General features: G+C 37.3%; 1 protein-coding gene across 1 annotated transcript; it reads left to right on the top strand.

Annotated features, from left to right (window-relative positions):
• Positions 1 to 12,302: 12,302 nt before the first annotated feature.
• LOC112967540 (nuclear factor of activated T-cells, cytoplasmic 3-like) lies at positions 12,303 to 20,131 on the top strand. Its single transcript, XM_026068805.1, has 3 exons — positions 12,303 to 12,327; positions 16,826 to 17,957; positions 19,987 to 20,131. Exons 1-3 carry the CDS (start codon positions 12,303 to 12,305, stop codon positions 20,054 to 20,056), a joined length of 1,227 nt encoding a protein of 408 aa, XP_025924590.1. The 3' UTR covers positions 20,057 to 20,131.
• The last annotated feature ends 723 nt before the right edge of the window (positions 20,132 to 20,854 follow it).

Below are 20,854 nucleotides of genomic sequence, written 5' to 3'. Positions count from 1 at the left end.
GGGGGCCCGGGGGGGGGCCCGCCCCGCCCGCGGAACGGCGCCGCTGTTAAATTAGGCGCTTGACATAACAAGGTCACTAACGCGGGACCTGGAGCAGAGACTTATTTGGGGCGGCCGAGAGCAGAAGAGTTGACCCAGCTCTGTCCCTCTGTGAGGCGTCGTGGTTACGCCGGCGTGTTTTTCTGAACTCTTGCGCGCACGTATACGCGTGTATGTGTCTGTGCGCAGTCTTGCCCGGCGGGACGCGACGACGGTTTGGTTCCCGTGGTATATATGCTAACGCTCTTTAGCGTTTCGGTTTTATTCTGTTTTGTCGTGTTGGGGAAAAAATTGTATTCCTTCAAACAGCAGAAAATAAAACTATTCCCTGCAAATTATCGTGTGCGGAATGAATAAGATCCAGCTGTTTGGTGTGTGGCTATACCGGAGTTTGATGGCAGCATGCTGCTGTTCTGACCTACTTGAAACAAGTTTTAATTGGATATGCACACTGTCTTAAGGTTAACTGGCTAGGTGACAAGATAGGTCTGAAACATGACTGTATCTAGGCTAAAAGATGCAGCCATGTTGTTTTGTTCTCTTACTTGGTTGTGTGCGTAAGTGGATTAGAAAAAAACATTGTTTGATGCAGTCAGTATATAATCCAGTGTGGACACTCTGATTAATTTCTAAAAACACCTTTAACTTTTGTGATCCTAAGATTTAGCTTGCAGATTCCTTTGAAGAAAGGGAGATTTTCCTTTCTGATTTTTCCAACTTAGTGGAATAGACAGGAGAATTAAAAAAACAGATCATGCTTTTCGGAAGGGGACCTGACTTCTGCTAGCCAAAATAAATGTATTGTGGTGCCATATGAACAGGATGCATACAAGTCAAAGGAGAAACACTGGGGAATGTTAACAAATTACAACAAAAATAATGGCAGTCACTCAACTTCTATTTGTGATTCTTTTAACATAAAGCTAATAATTTAAACCAGGCTACTGAGTCAGCGATAGATAAGAATGAGAAAACAAGTTGCTCAGAAAACTAGAAATACTACTCAACTCACATTCGTAACATTTGTATTTTGGTAGCATTCCTTAAATAGTTCAGATATTACTCTGACTAGAGAGAAATTTTCATGCTTGATAAGTTAAAATTTTTTTACATGTACATTTGTAAATGTGATATTCGGATCATGAACTGATCCATTTGCCGTAGCTTTGAATAAGAACTAAATCCTGCATTCACGTGCATAACTCAGTAATTTCACTATTTTGTAACGTACTTGAGATGATCTGGCCTGCTGTGCAAAGGTGTGGTCTTGAGGTGGAAAGGTTAGAACAGGTCTCTGCTTCCAAGTATTCTCTTAAAAGGTGTGCCACAGTTTAGCTGTTAATTCTGCCTGTGTATTTTACCTGTTTAGACCTAGACTCTATATAAGAGAGGACTCATGCTGGAAATGTTGTATTTTCCCCTCATTCAAATATATTAGTTAGATGAGCAAAAGTTATTACATCTCCCTAAAGCAAATTTCATAATCCCATATAACTTGTTGCTGTTGTCAGTTGTGCAGCAAAATAAATGCAGGAGTTTGGGGGGGGGGTTGTTTTGTTTTTGTTTTTCTTATGTACTCTGATAGTAAAACATATAGGTAATAGGGGAAGTTACTTAATTTGAAGTAAATAATATTTAAATTACCAAGTTTTCCATGATCATTGAAGACAAGCTCATATGCTTTGTGCTATATCTCTATAGATGTTTGGGATGAAGATCACAGTCTGTGTGAAAGAAGTGTCCAATACTAATTTATCATGGAAATAACATGGAAATCTACATTAACATTTTATTTTACCTGGCCAAGACTACTGTAATGTTGTGAGGATTTTATTCTATTATGAATATACCTATATAAATATATGTATTTTTATTTTTAAATGTATTTTTAATCAAAACCAAAAGTGAGCTGTTTCTTCATTTAGTCTAGCATACTTTTGTTTTCTGAAGTACTAAGAAAATGCTAATCCAAGTCAGTAGATCCTCTTTTTTGTGACATAAAAAAGGGGATCAGAGAAATTAAACCAACTTTTATTACACAGAACACTTTCTCTGTTGTTTATAAGATACTAGAACTAATGCACTCATTAGTTTTGTCTAAGTGGCAGGGATTGAGACTAATGTTCTACAGCAGTGCTTGTGTGCTTGATCCAAACAATGTAGTTTCTGCTGAGGAGGGGTACATGTGAAAGATGGTTAGAAGTCCATAGTCTAATACTACAGTCTTTGCAGCATACTTCACTTAAAATCAAAGGGCTTGACCATTTAATATAGCTTGTCAAATGAAATCAGAATTTGCTCGGTTGGTCTCTAAATATGAAATTGTCCAAAGCTCTTCGGATACTTTTAAAAGGAAGTTAGGCACTAAGCACCTTTTGAAAATATCTGGCTTAGCATTTAAAATATCTGTGAAGAAATGGGCCAAAGATCTCTTGTGCTCTGATAATTTTGTGTTCTTGTCCTTGTCCTTCACTGCTCAAAACTGGTGGTTCAGTTCTACATACTGCTGAGCTTCATCTTTCTCTGACAAAATGATCCAGGCCTTCAGTGCTCTAAGGTAAAGTTATAGAGCACTCTGAAGTCAAACAAATGTCTGATGCATTCTTTCTTGCTAAACTGTTTTGTTTAGCATGAAAGTAGCATCTGATTGCATCTTGGCGCATTATACCGGTTGCATCTGAAATGCCAAAATAGGCATTTGAATCACAGTATTGTGATCACAGTATTGTTGAGTTCCAGTACACTGTAGTAAAATAGACTGTCATGTAACTAACTTCAGAAATTAATGCATTTGAGGTTCTACCATGTTTGGATATTTTAATGAAGGRATTTTTGAGATACAATATGTGACACTCGAATAATTGAATACTATTCTTTCCTCTGCCACCCCCCCTTACTGTACTTCCCCCTTTCCCCCCCCCACCATTTTGCAGTACTCTTCAGTGTAATTTTGGGAAAATTAAGCAAGGAAATTGTCATATGGTCTTCACAACTGTTAAAAACCCTGCTGAGGATGAGGCATACTGTTTACATGCCAAGCTGTGCAAAAATGGAGCAAATATAAAGTGCTGTGAGTGTTCCTTTAGCTGAATTTTTTTTTTAAGGGTTTACCTTCTGTTATTAGGGATGCASTTCTACAAAGTAAGGGCCTTTAAAGAATTCAGGGTATGCAGTGCAGAGCTGGGAAATCAGGGTCTTGCAGAGCTCCTAACATCCCAAATTATTGGTTGTTGGTGTGTGGAACGGGGACTGACTTAAAATCAGAGGCTGCAAGCGGTTTGGTATCCAGCAAATGAATTCTTTAATTACTTAGGAAAGTTTGATGGACAAGTTGTTGATGGTGCGGTTCAGAGTCTTGTCTAAAGCTTTTCTGTTGTTTCTGACAAAGTCTTCTAAAAGAGAGACACAGGATGATGTCTTGTAAACCAGTAGAATAGCACAATATCTGGAATTCCCCCCCCCCCCATCAATCTTTATTCTTTGATTATGAACTAGGGAAGGAAAAGATCTTATTACATATGTGCTTTCAACTTAAGTAATCATCTTAGTTGAGTTTGGGGGGGGGGGTTGTTTTCCCAAAATATTAGTGCTTTAAAAGTACAGGAAAAATTTTTACTTTGGAAAGTGTAAAATTATCCTCCATGGAGTTCTTGTTCATAATGTCTGTTTTATTTACTTAGAAACTATGAAACTTAAAGTGAAAAGAGGTTTTTGATATTTCCTGCAACTTAATATCTGGTTAAGTAATACTATTTAGCAACTTTGTTGCTGGAGAATTATTTCTCACAATCTTTCTTACCTCACGAAAAGAAAACAGGTCTTTATATCCAGGTTTTGTGATGAATTTAGTGATGATTCAAAACATCTTTGTGAGCTAGAGCCTCATTCTGAATAAGGACTATATGTCTGGATTTGGAATTACAGTTTATTTGGAAAAAATTTTTTTCTCTTTTGAGGTTTTTTTCCTCTTGCTTCAATTCGTTAGCTTACTGTTACAAGGTCATTGCTCAATTTCTAGATTAAAATATGCATTTTACTTGTGACCATCAAAGTAATATCTGAGCTTTTCTTTTGAAGGTTTAAGTATCTGGCCTTCTTTCTCTATTAGTATCTATAAGATACTCGGACTGCTCAGCAGTTACCTCCTGCCCATGTGTTAAGTGCTTTGAAGAGATGACTAGCACTGAATTTTTCCTCGGTGACTAGGCAGAGTTCTCGGTAGCAAAAATTTGCACTGTATGTGTGTCATTTAATTTAGATGTATACTAAGAGTCTTTAAAATTGATGGCTTGTACTGAAATGCCACCATAATATTAGTGTTCATAGCCTTGCCTTGATCATTAATATCTGAAGTATTCCTCTTCTTAAATTTGTATTCATAAGATCTTTGCTGTCAGGTTTGTGGGTAGAGAGTAGAAAATGGGCCAAACTATTCACAGAAGTCTGCAGTGAATGCTTGAACTTTCTGTTCTTTTCTAAGATGGTGAATGAGGTAGGCAATAAAAAGTAAGTCAAGTTATGGTAGGGAAGAAAGCAGTCTCATATTTAGACTGACTGGAAATTTAGGGCTGGATACTGACAATAACTGGTGTACACAAGGCGTGAGCTGACTGAGGGTTGCTCTCACTGAAAATCATTGTTATCGTGTACTTCTGATCCATAACTGCTGCAGAGTTTGCTTTTCTTAGCCAAGTAAGAGCAACTCTGACACATGATCTTTTGATGTCTTTTTAAGAGACCAATCTGCACACCTGTACAGTTTGCCTGAATTTTTTCCTTTTTAAGGTCGTCTTATTCTGTCTGGATTTGATTGTCTATATAAATGCATAGGGGAGAGGCACTTGCGCAAGATGATAACTTTGTGGTTAATATCTATATTTGAGCCATCCATATAAATATAGCTGTCCTTGCTGGTCTGTAAACATTTGCTATACAAATGAGAGCTCATGCACATTAAGACTAGAATCAACTGGTACCGCTATAAGTAATGAATGAACAAGTTGCTTGAATCTGTTTCTTACTCTAGAAATAAATGATACTTAAACAGTTTTTTCTTTTTCTTTTTCTTTTTTTTTTTTTTGTATTAAGCACTAAATATAATAGGAACCACCACCTGAGCAAACTTAGTTGCCATCGTTATTTTATTTTACGGCCTAGTAGAAGGATGCTGGTATCATTGCACATTAAAGAATGACACACAGGGAGACAATGCAAATCAGTCATAAGCTGTGGTTATATTATCTGCTGATGGAGGGGAGGGGGGAAAACCAAGCAGCTGCATCTGGCCAAAAATAGAGGGTCTGTGACAAGAACCTTGTGACTTCAAGAAAACTTACAGAGCTGCTGAGGAAGAACCAAAGGAAAATGTGTGCTAAAGTAAATCTGTTATCAATGAAGTTGGAGTTGCCTGGCTCCTAGAACGTAACATGGCTATGACTGAAGCTGAAGTTGATAATCCTGGAAAGATGACATGTTCAAATGTGTTAAGTTCTTTCACATTATGCTGGCTAAATGAAGTTTTCCCTGTTTGGATAAAGCTTGACCAGGATGAAATCGTTTGGCAGAATTCAAACTGTCTTATATGCTGTTGCAAGGCAGTTGTGGTTGCACCTTATCTAATTTCATAAATTCTGTGGTTTGGCATATGGTTCCTGGGTCATCACATAGCACATTGAGACTTGTACTAATACAGAGATTTGAAAAAGAGCACTTGTTTGACAGAATATCACTTATTTTGTCCATTCATACACACATCTCACCCTCTGCCCCCCTCCCCCAATCTGAATGATGGGCACACTGTAGCATGAAAGCACATGCTGAGTGTTGGGATGAGGGAGATGGGAAGGGTACAAGGTATTTATGCAAATGCTTCTCTCCTATGGATTTCTGAAAATTAGAAATAAAGTGTGTCTTTCTTTAGAAGAAAAAGAAATTCTCTGCTTAAAACATGGTCATTTTCATTTTGTTTGTGTTCTACAGGTGCAAATGGGTGTTTGTATCCCACCAAAGGATTAGCCAAATAAATAATGTTGTTGTTGAACAAGTGAGAAATGAGAGTAGATTGTGCCTCGTTCAATAGTAAGCAGCAGTTTGGCTGTTCACACACAGCAATAACGTAAATAAGGGAGCTGTTGCCTAAAGCTGCCCTAGTGGGCCAGGGAAGTACATGGAGCAGACTTGGCAGTAAGCCCAGCCTGTAAAACAACATCCAAGTCCTTGCATTTGTCCAGGCATGCCATGTGGGGTTCAAATGACAGTGGAATTTAAGATGAGTGAAATGATCAGTAAGGCTAAGTAAAATTGCAAAGCAGGAGCAAGCTTATGGACAAGTCAACGTGCTATTCTGCCTTCAGAACATCAATCTGTATAAGTATTTTTGTGAAGTACTGGCAAAATAGGACATACAAAATTCTATAGAATTGTTAAAGTCATTCAGGTAAGGTCAGTTTAAGTGTGAAGACCTGCAGAAGTGATCAGTAAGTGGGCTTTTGGTCTGTGTTGTGAACTACACATCTCATGAGTTAACAGAACAGCTGAACTTAATCATTTACGTGGCTGTTCTGATTAAATGTCTCYGTGGCATTGAATGTTTCTGGTTACTTTTCAGACAAGGAAGGATAGGTGTGATAGAAGAGAAGATATTTTTGTCGGTTTTATTTGGAAGGTCCAGTYTCCTTTTTTATGTATTTGGGGGAAGGGAAGAAGAATAAGCTTTCTGGGAATCTGGCTACAGACTAATGATCTGTCAACAATATGTTCATAAAAGTGAAGTCTGATTTTTGGGTTTTATTTTATTTTTTTTAAATGAGGAGGAAAAAAAAATTTCATATGAGGCTGCATACAAAACATTTTGTAGGTGGAAAGGTGAGCCAGTACAAATTTATCACCCCCAAAATGTATAATCATATTGTTCATATTAACATGTAGATTAATAGCAAATATTTGTTGAAAGAATGGTGTTTTGGACTGCACTTTGAAGATTAGTCAACACTTCTAAAAATGAGAAATATTTTTAATATAGCAAAATAATTGATGGATGGAGCTGGGGTTTTTTTTGTTTTTAACAGGTTGTGGGGGTTATATATGAAAGCTTGTAAGTATTCCTCTTTGGAATCACTTTTGCGTTCAGACTTAGATCTTTGTATTTTTTTAATATGAACTTCTTCAGGATTGCAGGAGGCAGGTAACTTTGAATTCACTAATTTAGCAAGAATCTTCATGTTTTAGGAGCTGTAAATTTTCCTTTTTTCTGGAACCAATGCTGTGAGTAATGGTTTTCTAATCCCTGATTTTTAACTGTTTTATGTTGTTTGGGTTAATGGAAAAATGGGGAGACCGCTTAAATGTGAATCAGTGATAACCAGCATTTGTACTATGCTGGAGAGGAAATGCTCATTGTGAGTGGTCCTAGCTGGGATGTCAACCAAAAGTGTTAACTGCCAACAAAACTTGTTTTGCAAGGTAACCTTTTGTGTCTTTATACTGGAAAAGAACACAAAATCCCAAACCAGAATTACAAGTTGATAACAAATCCAGGTTGCATTTATTAGCTGTTAGTGACAATGATTCACTGCTTTTGGTGACTGGAAAATGGACTATAATAACAATCTACAATAATTTGTAGCTACTTAGATGTATCTTAAATGAAATGCTTTCTATTAGTAGTTCCTTAACCTAAGACAAAAACAAGCTGAGGAGATGAAGTAACAGTATGATTACAAAAGGTTTCAGCGGTGTCATTTGGGATAACTTCTCCAGTGACAAGGCCACAAGAGAGCGTGTACAGTTTAATGCAAAGAAGCACTAAGAAAATCTGTCAACTTTTTTTGTATTTTGCATAGCTACTTTAAATTAGGTCAGAGTTTCTATATTTCATCAGTGTAACTTGTCAGGTTTAGGCTTTAGAGCAGCAAATACAACTATTTTTCAAATTGCTTAGCTTTTTTGTTTCTTGGAGCAGGTTTTGTTTGTTCTAAGCTGATTTAGTGCAGTATCTCGTGGAGCCTCCACTCCCATTGGGATAAATACAAGTTATTTAGGACTCTATAAAGGGAAGCAAAGTTTCAATGTTAGCCTGTGGTGCAGCCATGAGGCATGCTAATAAGGTCTCATTTGTAGTATTTTTGAGGAATGTTCTGAAAGTAGCTGAAAGACCTGCATTCTTGCTCTGTTTGACTCTTAATGTGTGAAACATTGTAGAGTTTCTTGTCTACTTCAGCCTCCCCTTTTTTGCTTGGCTGTTTGATTCCTCTTTCTGTCTGTTATGYTTACTATGTCAATCAGTTAGCAAAGTGAATTCAAAGTGTTGCTAATTCTATATTGACGTGAGCAGCTGAGGAAACAGGAAAGTTTCAGAATATCATTCTGGCTCATGTCAGTCCCTTAACTTAGGCAGCCTTTGAATTTTGTTCACATGAAGTCTAAATTAAATCTGTATTATAAAATATATTGACCAAAGTCTGTAATAGTACTTGTATGAGATACTGAGTTAACTATATGGTACCTTTATTACCTTGTCAAATCATTTACTTGATTTCCAGCTCAACTGAGTAGAGTAGAATTGCCTGCTGTGGGATGGAGAGGTACGCCCTCTGTCCTGTTGTATGGCAGCTGCAGAAATACAGTGTCATTTTGTCAAGGTGAAGGGTTCCCAGACTAGTTTGCTCAGATACTACCATTACTAGTTCTCAGCCTCTATGTCGTGCTGTGTTTGATAAACAGTAAGAGGCATGCCCCCATTTCAGTCTCTCTTCCTCTCACTGTACAGCTTAACCTCTCCCCACTCACCCTTTTTGCCTTTGCACTCTTTTTCTACCAATATCCACAAAGACCCCAGCCCATGCCACCATGCTCTCCTGTAAATAGGTTATCCATTTTCTTGCATGCTCCTATCTTGTTTTGTCTGCTGTGGCCCTACATCAGCACTCTTATCTTGGAAGCTCGGTTTCTGCTCAGTGCTTGGTTCAGGAAGACTGGAGCAGACTGAAGACCTGGAAGTGTCTCTGTACGGAGCAGGCAGTGGCTATCGGTAAGCTCATTGGCTTTAGAAGCTGATCAGTGGTAAGGGCATTTGTGTGGGCAGGTAGGTGAGGATTTCAGTTCATAGATACAGCATAAACCAGAACTTTGAGTAGCTAGAGAACCCTTTATGGAGTCCATTAGTTTTCCTTCCACAAAGGGAGGAGTTGGGTTGTGGAGGAGAAATTGGCCTGCAGTACCAAGAAAACTATACAAACCTTAGGCTGGCAATTACAGCACATAATTAATTCCCTTATTCACTTCAATCAGTTGCTGCCTGACATCCTCACTCATCTTTACAATCAGTCTTCTTCCTATGCTTGAGGCATAACAGACCAGTTTCAGAGTACTCAATCTTTTCTCAGTTAGCGTGTCTACACATACCAGATTTACTCTGGGATTGCGGGGCTGCAGTCCTTTCACAAATACTACTAACTGATCATGTACTATAATGTACTTTACCTTCAGGATATACAGTAGCAAATAAGACTGTTAAAACTATGTATTAACTGTTGCGTGGAGGTACTGCCCTGTCAGATTTGGTAAGAATATCCCCAAAGGCCTTAATGTAGCTTTGAATACCTCTGAACTGTTGGGTGGTGTTAAGCTGCCTCTCTTTCTCACACTGAATATCTAATGGGGCTTCATCAAACTGGAGGGCAAYGGCTTCCATTTTTGCTGCGAGGGTATCATACAGTAAAGTAGTATACCTTCTTGAATGAGGTACCCACAAACCAAAAAAGAATCTAGAAGAGCCTGTAGAATATACAGATTTTTAAAGCAACAGGTAAAAGTCTTATTTTTCTTTTTTTAACCCATTGTGAATGTTAATGAATAATTCTTAAATACTGAACCACAAGCTCTGAGAAGTTTTTATTTCAAGTCACCCTCCGTAATCAACCAGAAGTACTGAGAGAGTTTGAGAAGACATAGGTATAAACATTGCCTAGCACTTCCGGTTGCTATTTTCTGTTCTTGTAACTGAACTTGGAATGACTAATTCTTGTTGAAACTTACTGTTACAAGCTCAATTCTTTACCTGCTTTGTATATTACTGTTTATCAGCACATCTCAAAGCACACTGCTACAAAAGTTCATGAAAATGTATATTAAATAGGAGAAAAACTTCTCAACCGAGATCAACTCCATTTGCAACAACTGAAGTATATCATATTCTRAAATGTGCTTATGGCTTAAGCAGATGCATTTGCTTTTCATATTTGTTTAGTCTATTTTTCTTATATGTCAAATAAAATTTTATAACTGTAATTTCCCTGTTTGAAACTTAATTCTGCTACTTCGAGCTGAAACTTGATGCACACTAAGACAGCCATTCTAGTTTAAATGCATACCAGGCTATGGCCTAAGGGTTTAGTCGCATGTTACTTTTTTTTTTATTTGGTAGTGAAACCACCTGGAGTTCCTGGTTGCTTGTTTCTCTCCGTGTCCTAAAGTTTGTCATCCTGTCACTTGTGTATACAGGCAGGTGTTTACGCTACTGCACTGTAAATCATACTGCCAAAATGGGCTGGGTAGCTTGTGAGGATCTTGGTTTTTTCCCCCTCCCCCTCTGTGTGTCAGTGTGTGTGGGAGGGTAGTTGCTGCTGAAAAAAACATAATATGTAGTTACACCCTGGGTGCCAGTCTGTTCTTATTTTATACACTGTCAGTTGTAAACATTTGGCATGCTGTATTATTCTCTTGCTTAAACTGCTTAAACTAGTGCAGCTTCGTTACTTCTCTGCAGTTTGTACTGAGGATAATTAATTCTCATCCAGACTAGAATTTGGAAAAGATTCACTTTTCACTGTAGAGAAGATTGTTTTTCTTGTACGTTTCCGGAATCCTTGCCGAACACAAGAAAATGAGTGAAATTCTCATGGGCACAGCAGAGCTGCCTCTAGCATGCATGACTGACAGGAGTACAACTTATTTTTATCCTTTTAAGTAATCTGATATGAGCATGAAACAGAGCACAAAACCATTGAGCAAGGAGAACTCCTTCATAAAATGATGTTTGTTGTAAATCATCCTTTCCTGGAACCTGAACTTGTAGTGCTGTTTTGTGTGCTGCTAAGCTTGGACTATAAGGATGTGTTTTCCCCCCTAAAATCCTTCCAAATTCCTACCCTAATTGTTTTCACAGTTTATATTTTTAATACTGTRTTTGGTGGGTTATGCTAGTTGGATATAGTCCATATGAACTAATGCATCGCTGTGCTTTTCTGTTTTGGGGGGTTGATTGTTTTTAAGTTGCCCACTGCTCTGGAAAGTAGGAAGCTTCTCTGGAAAACTCAGATTGCATTGGAAATTTGAGGTAAATATCTCATTATAGAGCTTTAGCTTGACAGAGTGCTAAAAAGAAGGCTGATCAATTAATTGGCTTTTTAACTGCRCAAAAAGAAAACTACCCCTATTGGATATTTTGGTTCTTTGTGAGGCTTAAGACTCCTCTTCCATCTCAAGAAGTATGAATATGGTTTGTAGCAAATCAGTAGAATAACCAATTAAAAATGGAGCTGGTTTTGCTTTTTGTTCTTATTTACAGGAATTTCTTTGGCTGTCTTTATAGTAGCATCGTGATTGGAAAGAGCTAATAGTAACTGTCACAAGAGACCTGAAAAATAGAAGAGGTTGTCATTCTCTTTTTACAGTTTGGGAATGGAGACAGATTATATGACTTGTCTGAGAACACACATGATGTCTGTGGCAATGCTGAAGTCTTTCCTCATGTTATTTAAAGGACTTGATTACTGATACTGTTTTCACAGTAGTATTTTTATGAGACCTAGGTCATGTTGCGCTTTCTTAGTACCTTATAACAACTCCTATTGTCAGAACCTGTTTGTTTATGAGATTACAAACCTAGAAGAATAAAGAGATTTGGATAATTTTGGCACAGGTCTTGYGTTCAGACATTTGATAGTAATTGACCTTCCTTCTGTGGAGAAATCTGGCTCACTGCACAGCTGCACATACGCGTGTGCCAGTGCATTGCTGGGGAGTGAACAACTGGTGCAAGCATTACTAGTCCTGAATGTGCAGCCTGATGCAGCAAATAGCAAGCAAAATGTACACTGGGAACAGTTGTTCTGGCTATTATTTAACTATATTCCCCAGTTAGACAACTTGTGTTGAAGGGTAGTTAGCAGCTTAGTGAGAGATGAGACAGCATTGTTTTAGTGCTGCACAGGAGCTCCTATAAACTAGTCTGTTTTCCAAATGGTGGCAAATGTACATTCAAAATGACAGACCTTTTGGCCCTCATTGGTAAAGGATGATGCCGACAGCTGATGCAGAATTTAAATAGAAGTCTGCAGCTTTAAATAGCTAACGTACACTGTGTGAGTATAGGGCATTTTCTAACTTTTGTGACCGCTCAGTAGTASACCTGATTGCAGCAGGAAGCAGAGAGGACCTCACCAAATTTCTAAAGACTCAGCGTCCTCTCCATGCAAGGTAGTGTTAGATGCCTTAGTAAGTTGAAACAAAGCTGGGTTTCTTTCTGTGCTATACACAAGACGTTCTTAATCAGTCATAAAACAAAATGTGTTTGATACGGTTTTGTTCTTTAATAAACATTGGCTTGTTTTGTTTCTCTGTATTCTTTTTAAATACTTACTGGGCCAAATAAACTATTAATATTACTCCTAAAACTGAACTTAAACTGATTGATCCATAATTCTTCAGTACTTATTAACTTTTTATTCAGTCTATTTTTTTTTTCATTCTGCATTGCTATTAATTTTGTTACCAGTATACTCAGTTGACTTTACTGAAGAACAAGCATTTAACACATCTGTCTTTTCAGGGTCATGTCAGGCTTTTGATGTGAATGGCGGTGATTTTCTTGGTCTTTGTCTTTTGCTATGTGTGTTCTACCTAACATTTTGCTTTTCAGATCTTGCCTCCATGTGCTTATGGTGGTTTTTATGCCCTACCTTAGTAATCTGACCTAGTTTCTGTTTCTTGAATGTTGTCTCTTTATACTTTGAGGTCAATGAAGGCCTCATGATTTGGTCAACTAGACTTCTTACAATACTCCTTTCCTTCTCACAATAGGATTACTTGGATACAATAGCTCTCCTTTTAAGTTATCAGATTTCCATAACTGTTTTTTTGTTGGTTTTTTTTTTGTTGTTTTGGGTTGTTTTTTTTTTGCCTTGGGCTTCTCCATATCTCTTTTTTGCCTTGCAGTTGCCTTCTGTGAGACTTTCTTGAATTTGTTCAGTGTCTGCTATCTTGAAGTCCTGTGCTGGATTCTTTTAGAGCTGTTCTCACTCCTTATCATTTTAGGGATTGTCAGCCATATTGTTTCATGGCTGCTTTTACCGAAATTGTATTCCAACTTTATATGCTTTACTAGTTACTTCAAATTAGAGGGATATATTCCACGTTGGATTATCTCTACATTCTTTGTTATGACAAAAATGATTATTGGTGAATATTTTGTAACTTGTTAGGCAGTCTGTATATAGTAGAATTAATGAGACAGTAAAGATCTTACTAGTTAGTGTTGCTCTTTATATCAGCAACTAACAGATTGTAATCAGTGTAATTGTACCCAATGTTTTGGTGAATTAGATTTCAAAATACATTGTTTCTGCAGTCTTGAGCATGCTTTTGGGATTTGAGGTTCATTAGATGCATAGTCCTTACTCTGGGTTTGTAACTTCCTGGTTTTGAGTGCGTGGGTGGATGCTGCTGGGAAGGGGTAAGGGGAGAAAGTGGTGCCAGGCTCATTAGAACGTGTTTGTCGTGGAGAGAGGCCAAAGGAGCCYGAGCTGGAAGGACGTTCTTCCGCCTCCGCCCGTCTTCTCCCTCTCTCCTCCCAGTTGTTACGGTTTTGCGCTAGTCTGATCTCTCCATCTCAGCTCYGCAAAACTTAAAAGTTTGAATGCACATCTGCTTTTTTGTAAACCCCAGTGACACTGAAAGTTGACAAACTGTCTTAAGTATTTAAAGATTTCTTGGTTATTGCTGCAAGAAAATAAGACTCTGCTATGGTGAGAGTTTTAACCCAAGGAATGTGCTGCCACTGTTCCTAAAGCCTTTCATGACAGTAAATGGGTTTTACAAAGGACTCAAAGTTTTCTGACTTTGGTTTTCCTATAACATTTTTATTATTATTTCAAATTTTCTTTACCTATTACTTTTTATTTCTAAGTATTTGAGTAGCTGGGTAATTGTTTAGTTGCTGTTTTTTACATCATCCTTGTGTTAGGATTGCCTTTTTTCTTTCTTGACCTGCAGTCCTAATACTGGTAATAAATTAGAAAGCAAAAATATCTGAGATCTTATGAATATACCAGTAGATATAGAAAATCTGTAACTAGCTACTGTCTGCAAACAGCAAAAAGAAAAAGATGGGGGAGTACAGTTTTGACACAGTGTTTAATATAGCGAGCTTGTGTTAATTATTTGTATGATACGTAGAACAGTCCTTCCTGAGTAACCTGATCCTATTAGTGTATGCATATTTAGAAATCARTCTGTGACAGTGTCCTGTGCTCTTAATGCATGTAATACTAGTTAATGATGTAATTAGGTAATACAGATAAATACATATAATATATGAAGTTATATAATACTTACAAAACTACTTAATACTAGTCTGAAATGCATTTTTGTCTCCTTTAATGAATGACATACACACGGCGCTCTGCCCATGAAACTTCAGCTTTTTTTTTTTTTTTTTTTTAAGGGTCTGAGGAACATAACCTGTTCCTTGATAATAGTACACTTTCTCTGTATTTGAAAATGCTTTTTTGTTGTCTCTGAGGAGATTTTTAAGAATAATGGATTTAAGGTGATTGCTAATAGAAAAGTCAGTTTGATTGACATCCTAATTTTTTTGATCATGGAAAGGCCTAAAATATATGTTTTCCTGTGTGGATATTTCATCTGATTGTGAGAGAGAATAGATTTATTTTAAAAGCCGACTTTATTTCAATACAATATTTTAAACAATATTTCAATAGCAAGGCAGCAATTAGAGGACAGTATTAAAACATCTACTAGAGTAAATACGTATATTTTTTTTAAATGATCAAGGTAAAGTAACTTCTAGCTAGCAGTGCAAAAAGAGTTGGTTAAAAAGTCTTCAGGCTAATGATAACTTTTAATGAATCTTGAAATCTGAAAAGACTGGAAAAATATCAATATCCCACTGATACTCAAGACAAGGTAAGCAGTATGGTGTGGGCAGTAATTGCCTAGACAGTTTCATGTTCTTGGGGACAAAAACCATCAAAATCAGCTAATACATGAGATGCAATTAATCTTATTCAGTCTGAATTTCTGGAAAATAATCATATGAACATGATGTTTCATCATTATCTTTGATACAGGAACAGTTCAGTTCTCATAACATTACATATGCTTCTGCACAATGTTCCCCTACTACTGGAAAAAAGCCTGTTTAAACAAAAAACACACATAAATTTTAGAAATAGAATAATTTTAACAAAGATTGTGTTGAATGTTAGTGACAGGCTGAAAGCTCTCAAAGCAATTTAGCATTAAAATGTATTACTCAGATTATTGAAACAWTATCATTAACAGTCCTTGTTATCATTACATGGCATGTTATCATTAACAGGCTAGATTCAGGGTCTGGTGGGGATGCTCCAAATATATTTGATTTCAGCTACTAGAAGAGGATGGACTAGTGAACCACCTGAGGTCTCCGTCAAACTTACCTTCTATGATGACAGAGGGAAGGATCTGTTCTACAAGGGAAAAGAAATAAGAGTGGAAGCGTAGTGGTTACAAAATAAGGAAAAGGCTGTGTTTTTTAATCTTGTTTAAGAGACAAATGTCTCTTAATGGCAGTTAATTCAATATTGAGAAGCAAGGCARGAAAATTTGCTTCAGTTCTACAAGATGAAGCTGCTGACTTTGTTGTGCTCTCTTGATTGTTTGTTTTTCTTTGAAATACTTGCTGTATTTTGCGTAAGTTTGAGAGATGTGAGAATGTTTTGTTTTGCCTTTTCTTATGCTGGATAAACAACCTGCACTCAAATGTGGTGAGACTAGCCTTGAAAAATGCAGTTCTGTGGGATGGGTGCTTGAGAGTTTTATAAGCAACTAAAAAGCACTCTTTGGTATAAGATTCTTCATGATGTCTTTAATAATGTTTCTTGTTAGGCCTCTTGTGATTGAATGTTTTTAGTTGTTTATAATCTTCATCAAAGGCTGGGTCACCATAAGATGCTTTCTGTTTTTAAAGGATGTAATTATTATGCATATGATATCCTAGTGCTTAAACGTATTGACTAGTGGGATTGCAGAAAGTATTGTATTTGTTCATGTGTCTATCTAGGAAATTACATTTTTAATGAATTATGATAAATAAAGTTTAATTTATGAACTACCTAGAATGGACTGTAGTTATGAAAGGTATATTTTGATYTGAGTGCTCCAATTTAGATCCTTTCAAGATTTTAAACCCATTTTCTATGTATGTTATGTTTTCATCCACTAAAGATGTGTGTAAACTGCTGAATCTGGTTGAAAACAAGGTTTACGATAGAAAACTAAGCCATAATCTTGGGCAGCTGTAAATATGTAGATCTTTTCAAAAAATCTAAAATAGAGGTGAGTTTTATGTTGTGTTTCTAGTCCAAAGAGCCATGTAAGAAGTCTGGGATGTTGAAAATGAGACACACCTAGGAAACAAAAGATTTTTTTGGGGCATTTTTAGCATTGCACTCTGACTCCCTGTTTCTCCTTTGTTTATTTATTTTTATTCTTATTCCTTTTTCAGATCTTGAGTCAGATGACTGTGCRTCCATATACATCTTTAATGTAGACCAACCATCATCATCTGTAAATCAGCCAATTTGTATTCCTCGCCATGGACTGCAGTCTCACTCCTCTCCCCTGTCACCACCTACAAGACTTCAGAGTCATAAGAACTATGAAGGGACTTGTGAGGTACCGGAATCCAAATATAGTCCACTAGGTGGACCCAAACCCTTTGAGTGCCCTAGTATTCAAATTACATCTATTTCACCTAACTGTCATCAAGGGATTGAAGCCAATGAAGATGAATTGCACACAAATGGCACAGAAAATGAGTATATGGAAAGGCCGTCGCGGGACCATCTCTATCTTCCTCTTGAGCCATCATATAGGGAATCATCCCTTAGTCCAAGTCCTGCCAGCAGCATTTCCTCCAGAAGCTGGTTTTCAGATGCTTCCTCCTGTGAATCCATTTCCCACGTTTATGATGATGTAGACTCGGAGCTAAATGAAGCAGCTGCTCGATTTACCCTTGGCTCTCCTTTGGCATCTCCTGGTGGTTCTCCAAGAGGTCCCAGTGATGAATCCTGGCAACAACCTTATGGATTTGGGCATGCCTTGTCACCTAGACAGTCTCCCTGTCATTCTCCTAGAACTAGTATTACAGATGAAAATTGGCTAAGCCCTAGACCAACATCAAGGCCCTCATCAAGACCTACATCCCCCTGTGGGAAACGACGACACTCCAGTGCTGAGATTTGCTACGCTGGTTCTCTCTCTCCTCACCATTCTCCAACTCCGTCACCTGGCCATTCCCCCAGAGGAAGCATAACAGAAGACACATGGTTAAACGCTTCTATTCATAACGTACAAGGTCTTAATTCTGGCCTTTCACCATTTCAGTGTTGTACAGAGACTGACATCCCTCTAAAAACAAGAAAGACCTCAGAGGATCAAACTGCCACTTTATCTGGAAAAATTGATCTCTGCCCTGAAGAACAGGGAAACTTATCGTCATCCCTTGAAACTGCGGTAGATGATTGCTCTGGATCTCAACACAGCTTGAAAAAAGATTTGCCTGGAGACCAATTCCTTTCTGTTCCTTCGCACTTTACTTGGAACAAACCAAAGCCTGGCCATACCCCTATATTTCGGTAAGTTGTTAGAAAATTTGTAAGTTGTTCAGAAGGTTTCCCTCCCTTTTTTCCCGTTCTATGCATCTTACATAGATGTATTAAGGTGCTTATATTTCAGTGATGCAGTAAGACTTTAAAAAGAAAAGTTATTGTAGCCAACTAAATGATATAATTAGAGGAAAACAAGTTGATACAGCAAATGCCCATCTGTTTCTTCTTTTTAAACTACAGTAGCCACATTGTAACACAGGCAATTGACTTACTAATAAAGTTTGCTTCTATTAATGCACAGAGTCGTACTGAATCAAATGTGYGCAGCTTTATGCATGTTTGCATTTTAAGCTGTTGCATTTAATCTAAGTAGTAAAAAATYTTAATACAGCTAAAGAAACTTGACTTATGTGATTTTATAAAACTGAGAAAACTCAAAAGAGGTGGATTTATATGTTTTTGTTTTCACTTGCATCTTTGGTCTGATTCCAGATTCTAAATCTAGAGAGAAAATAAATTTGCATGTCATACTGAAATCCATGTAGAACAAAGTGATTTGTGGGCTGTGGTTCCAAGGGTATCTCTACCATTGTGGTGGCGATTTAAATGGCTCTTGCCCTTTTGTAGTCCTGTCGTGTGCTAGGATGATTTGAGGAGACCCAGAATAGGGACCTGATTCAGGTGTGTGTGTGGGGGGGGGAATTCACCCTCCTTCCCATTCTGTTACCTTTTAGTTGGAGCAGGTCTTTGATCTGGCTGACCGTATAGCTACAAGGACCACTTTGCCAGGACAGTGCAATTGGTGGAGTAGAAATGCTTTAGGTAGCATTGCTGCTGAATGGACAACTACTGCAATTACTCAGCTCAGACTATCCATTTGGTTCCTTAACCTTTTTCTAGTAGGTAAAGGGCAGGGGGGGAGAAGAAAGCTTCAGGATAGGAGAAGAGCAGGGAGGGACTTGAGTGTCCTTTCTCTCTACAGATGAGAAGAAATGCTTTGAGCTGGTTAAGTATGCTTGCTTCTGAACCTACGAGGCATGTTGGTAGCAGGAAGAAGTAAATGGCCGTCACTTGAAGAGTTTTGTGTAGACATTTTGTAAAAGGAAGGGTGTATTAGGTTAATATCTGTAAAACAATTATCCATGTGATAAGCTGTATTGTGGGTTTATATTTAAAATAGTATCATTCTGTCCACAGGCAATGCTTAAGATTTGCTCATCAAGGATGTAGTGGTCAAAGCAAATGAGTGTCTCAACATTTACTTTCTTAGAGTATTTCTTTAAAAAAAACAAAAAAACACCTCTACAGGCATGAGCAAATGACTGTCTTGATACTGAGTGGTAAGAAGGGTAGGATTCTCCAGATACATGCTTTACTTTGAAAAAGGCAAATCATAAATCCTAAAAGTTAGTGGCAAAATATAATATTACTGCCATGGTGAAGTCATCTTTGCAAAGAACTTGTTTTTTTTATAAAGCACATTCTGTATTTTTTATTTAAAAAGAATGACTTGGAAATTCTTCATGGTTTTAACTTTTTTTTTCTTTTTTTTTTTCCTTCCTTGAAGTAACTGAAGCAAAATAAAAAAGGAAATATTTCTGTCAAATCTTCAGAGGTGTTCTGCAGGACACCTATATGGCACCTTTTCTGTTCTCAGGGATTTTGAACTTCTTAGCAAAAATTTTAGAACTGCCTACTAACCCAAGGTTTCTGAAGGGGTATTCTTCCCAGGGACCTCCCTCAAAAGCACAACTTGTTGAAAAGTGGAAGTGGGCTTTTCTGAGAACATGCTAGTTTATCATCAGTAATTCCCCTTTCTAGTGGCTTTTTCCAGATTTAGATATCAGTCTTGCATCGTTTTAACATCTTGATGCATCATTTCCTGATGACTTGTCAGATGAACAAACCTGTTGAAGAAATGTTTTAGAATACCTTTTCTGCTTCTCGGTTGAGCACATGACAGTTCTCAGGGGTGTGGGTCTTGTGGAATATAAAAGCACTCGCTCATCTTTTGAAAACTGCTGTAACTGACACTTTCTGCGTGTGATTTATTTAGTTGGGGAACTAATGGAGAGAGCTCATCTGTGACTCTTACTATGGAGAAGTATGCTTACAAAGAAAGATGAATGAAATACTAACCAATACTTCCAGGATACAGTGAAACATTCCTGAAACAAATGAGAGAGAAGTGAATTGTAGCTTTAAGAGCTTCCGGAAGGGTTAACTTTTAACGGTACTGTCAAACAGGCTTCATCATTCATCTGAGTTCTAACACTGAATTTTTGAGTTTCACTGCTTGACATTTGTGTTGATTAGATCAGTGTTGCACAGAAGGCTCATTTTTTCTTAATACCAAATCTGCTCTTTTARTTTTAAAACTAAGGGTTTTTTAGAAATTCTTTAGAAGTTGTTCTTTAAAAGATTAGGTTATTTGTCTCTAAATATTATTTAAACAGCACTCCTTCAATCATTTTGTCAGTTTTGCATAAYTGTAAAATCACAGATTTTAATTTCTTCTCAGAAAGGTACTGATTGTAGTTAGTAGATGTGTTTCTCTAATTGCAAAAGTGAGAAGAAAGCAGAAGGCAATTAAGACTATACCTATTCACAAGTAAACTAAATTATTAAGCAATATACATTTGCTGACAAAAAGTCTGACTAATTGAGTTGGTGGAAATGGCTGCATTAGCAACTGTATTCTTAGCATAACATTGAACTACTCAGCACTTGTAGCCTGTCCTATAGATTCAGTGAGAGCCTGCCTATTCATTATGTTCAGACGTTTCATTCTCATCTAATATTTTGATTTTAATGTTTATGAAGCAGAGAAGCTAAGCTCACTCTTATGCTTTAATAATGAATTGCAAGAAGGTCCACTATTTCTTAAACACTTTGTGACAGTGACCAAAAACAAGCACTGCAGT

This window comes from Apteryx rowi, unplaced genomic scaffold (genome assembly GCF_003343035.1).
Source record: "Apteryx rowi isolate R43461 unplaced genomic scaffold, aptRow1 scaffold_28, whole genome shotgun sequence".
Taxonomy (NCBI): Eukaryota; Metazoa; Chordata; class Aves; order Apterygiformes; family Apterygidae; genus Apteryx; species Apteryx rowi.
Note: the sequence above shows the minus strand (reverse complement) of the source record. Positions and strands in the feature narration are given on the sequence as shown.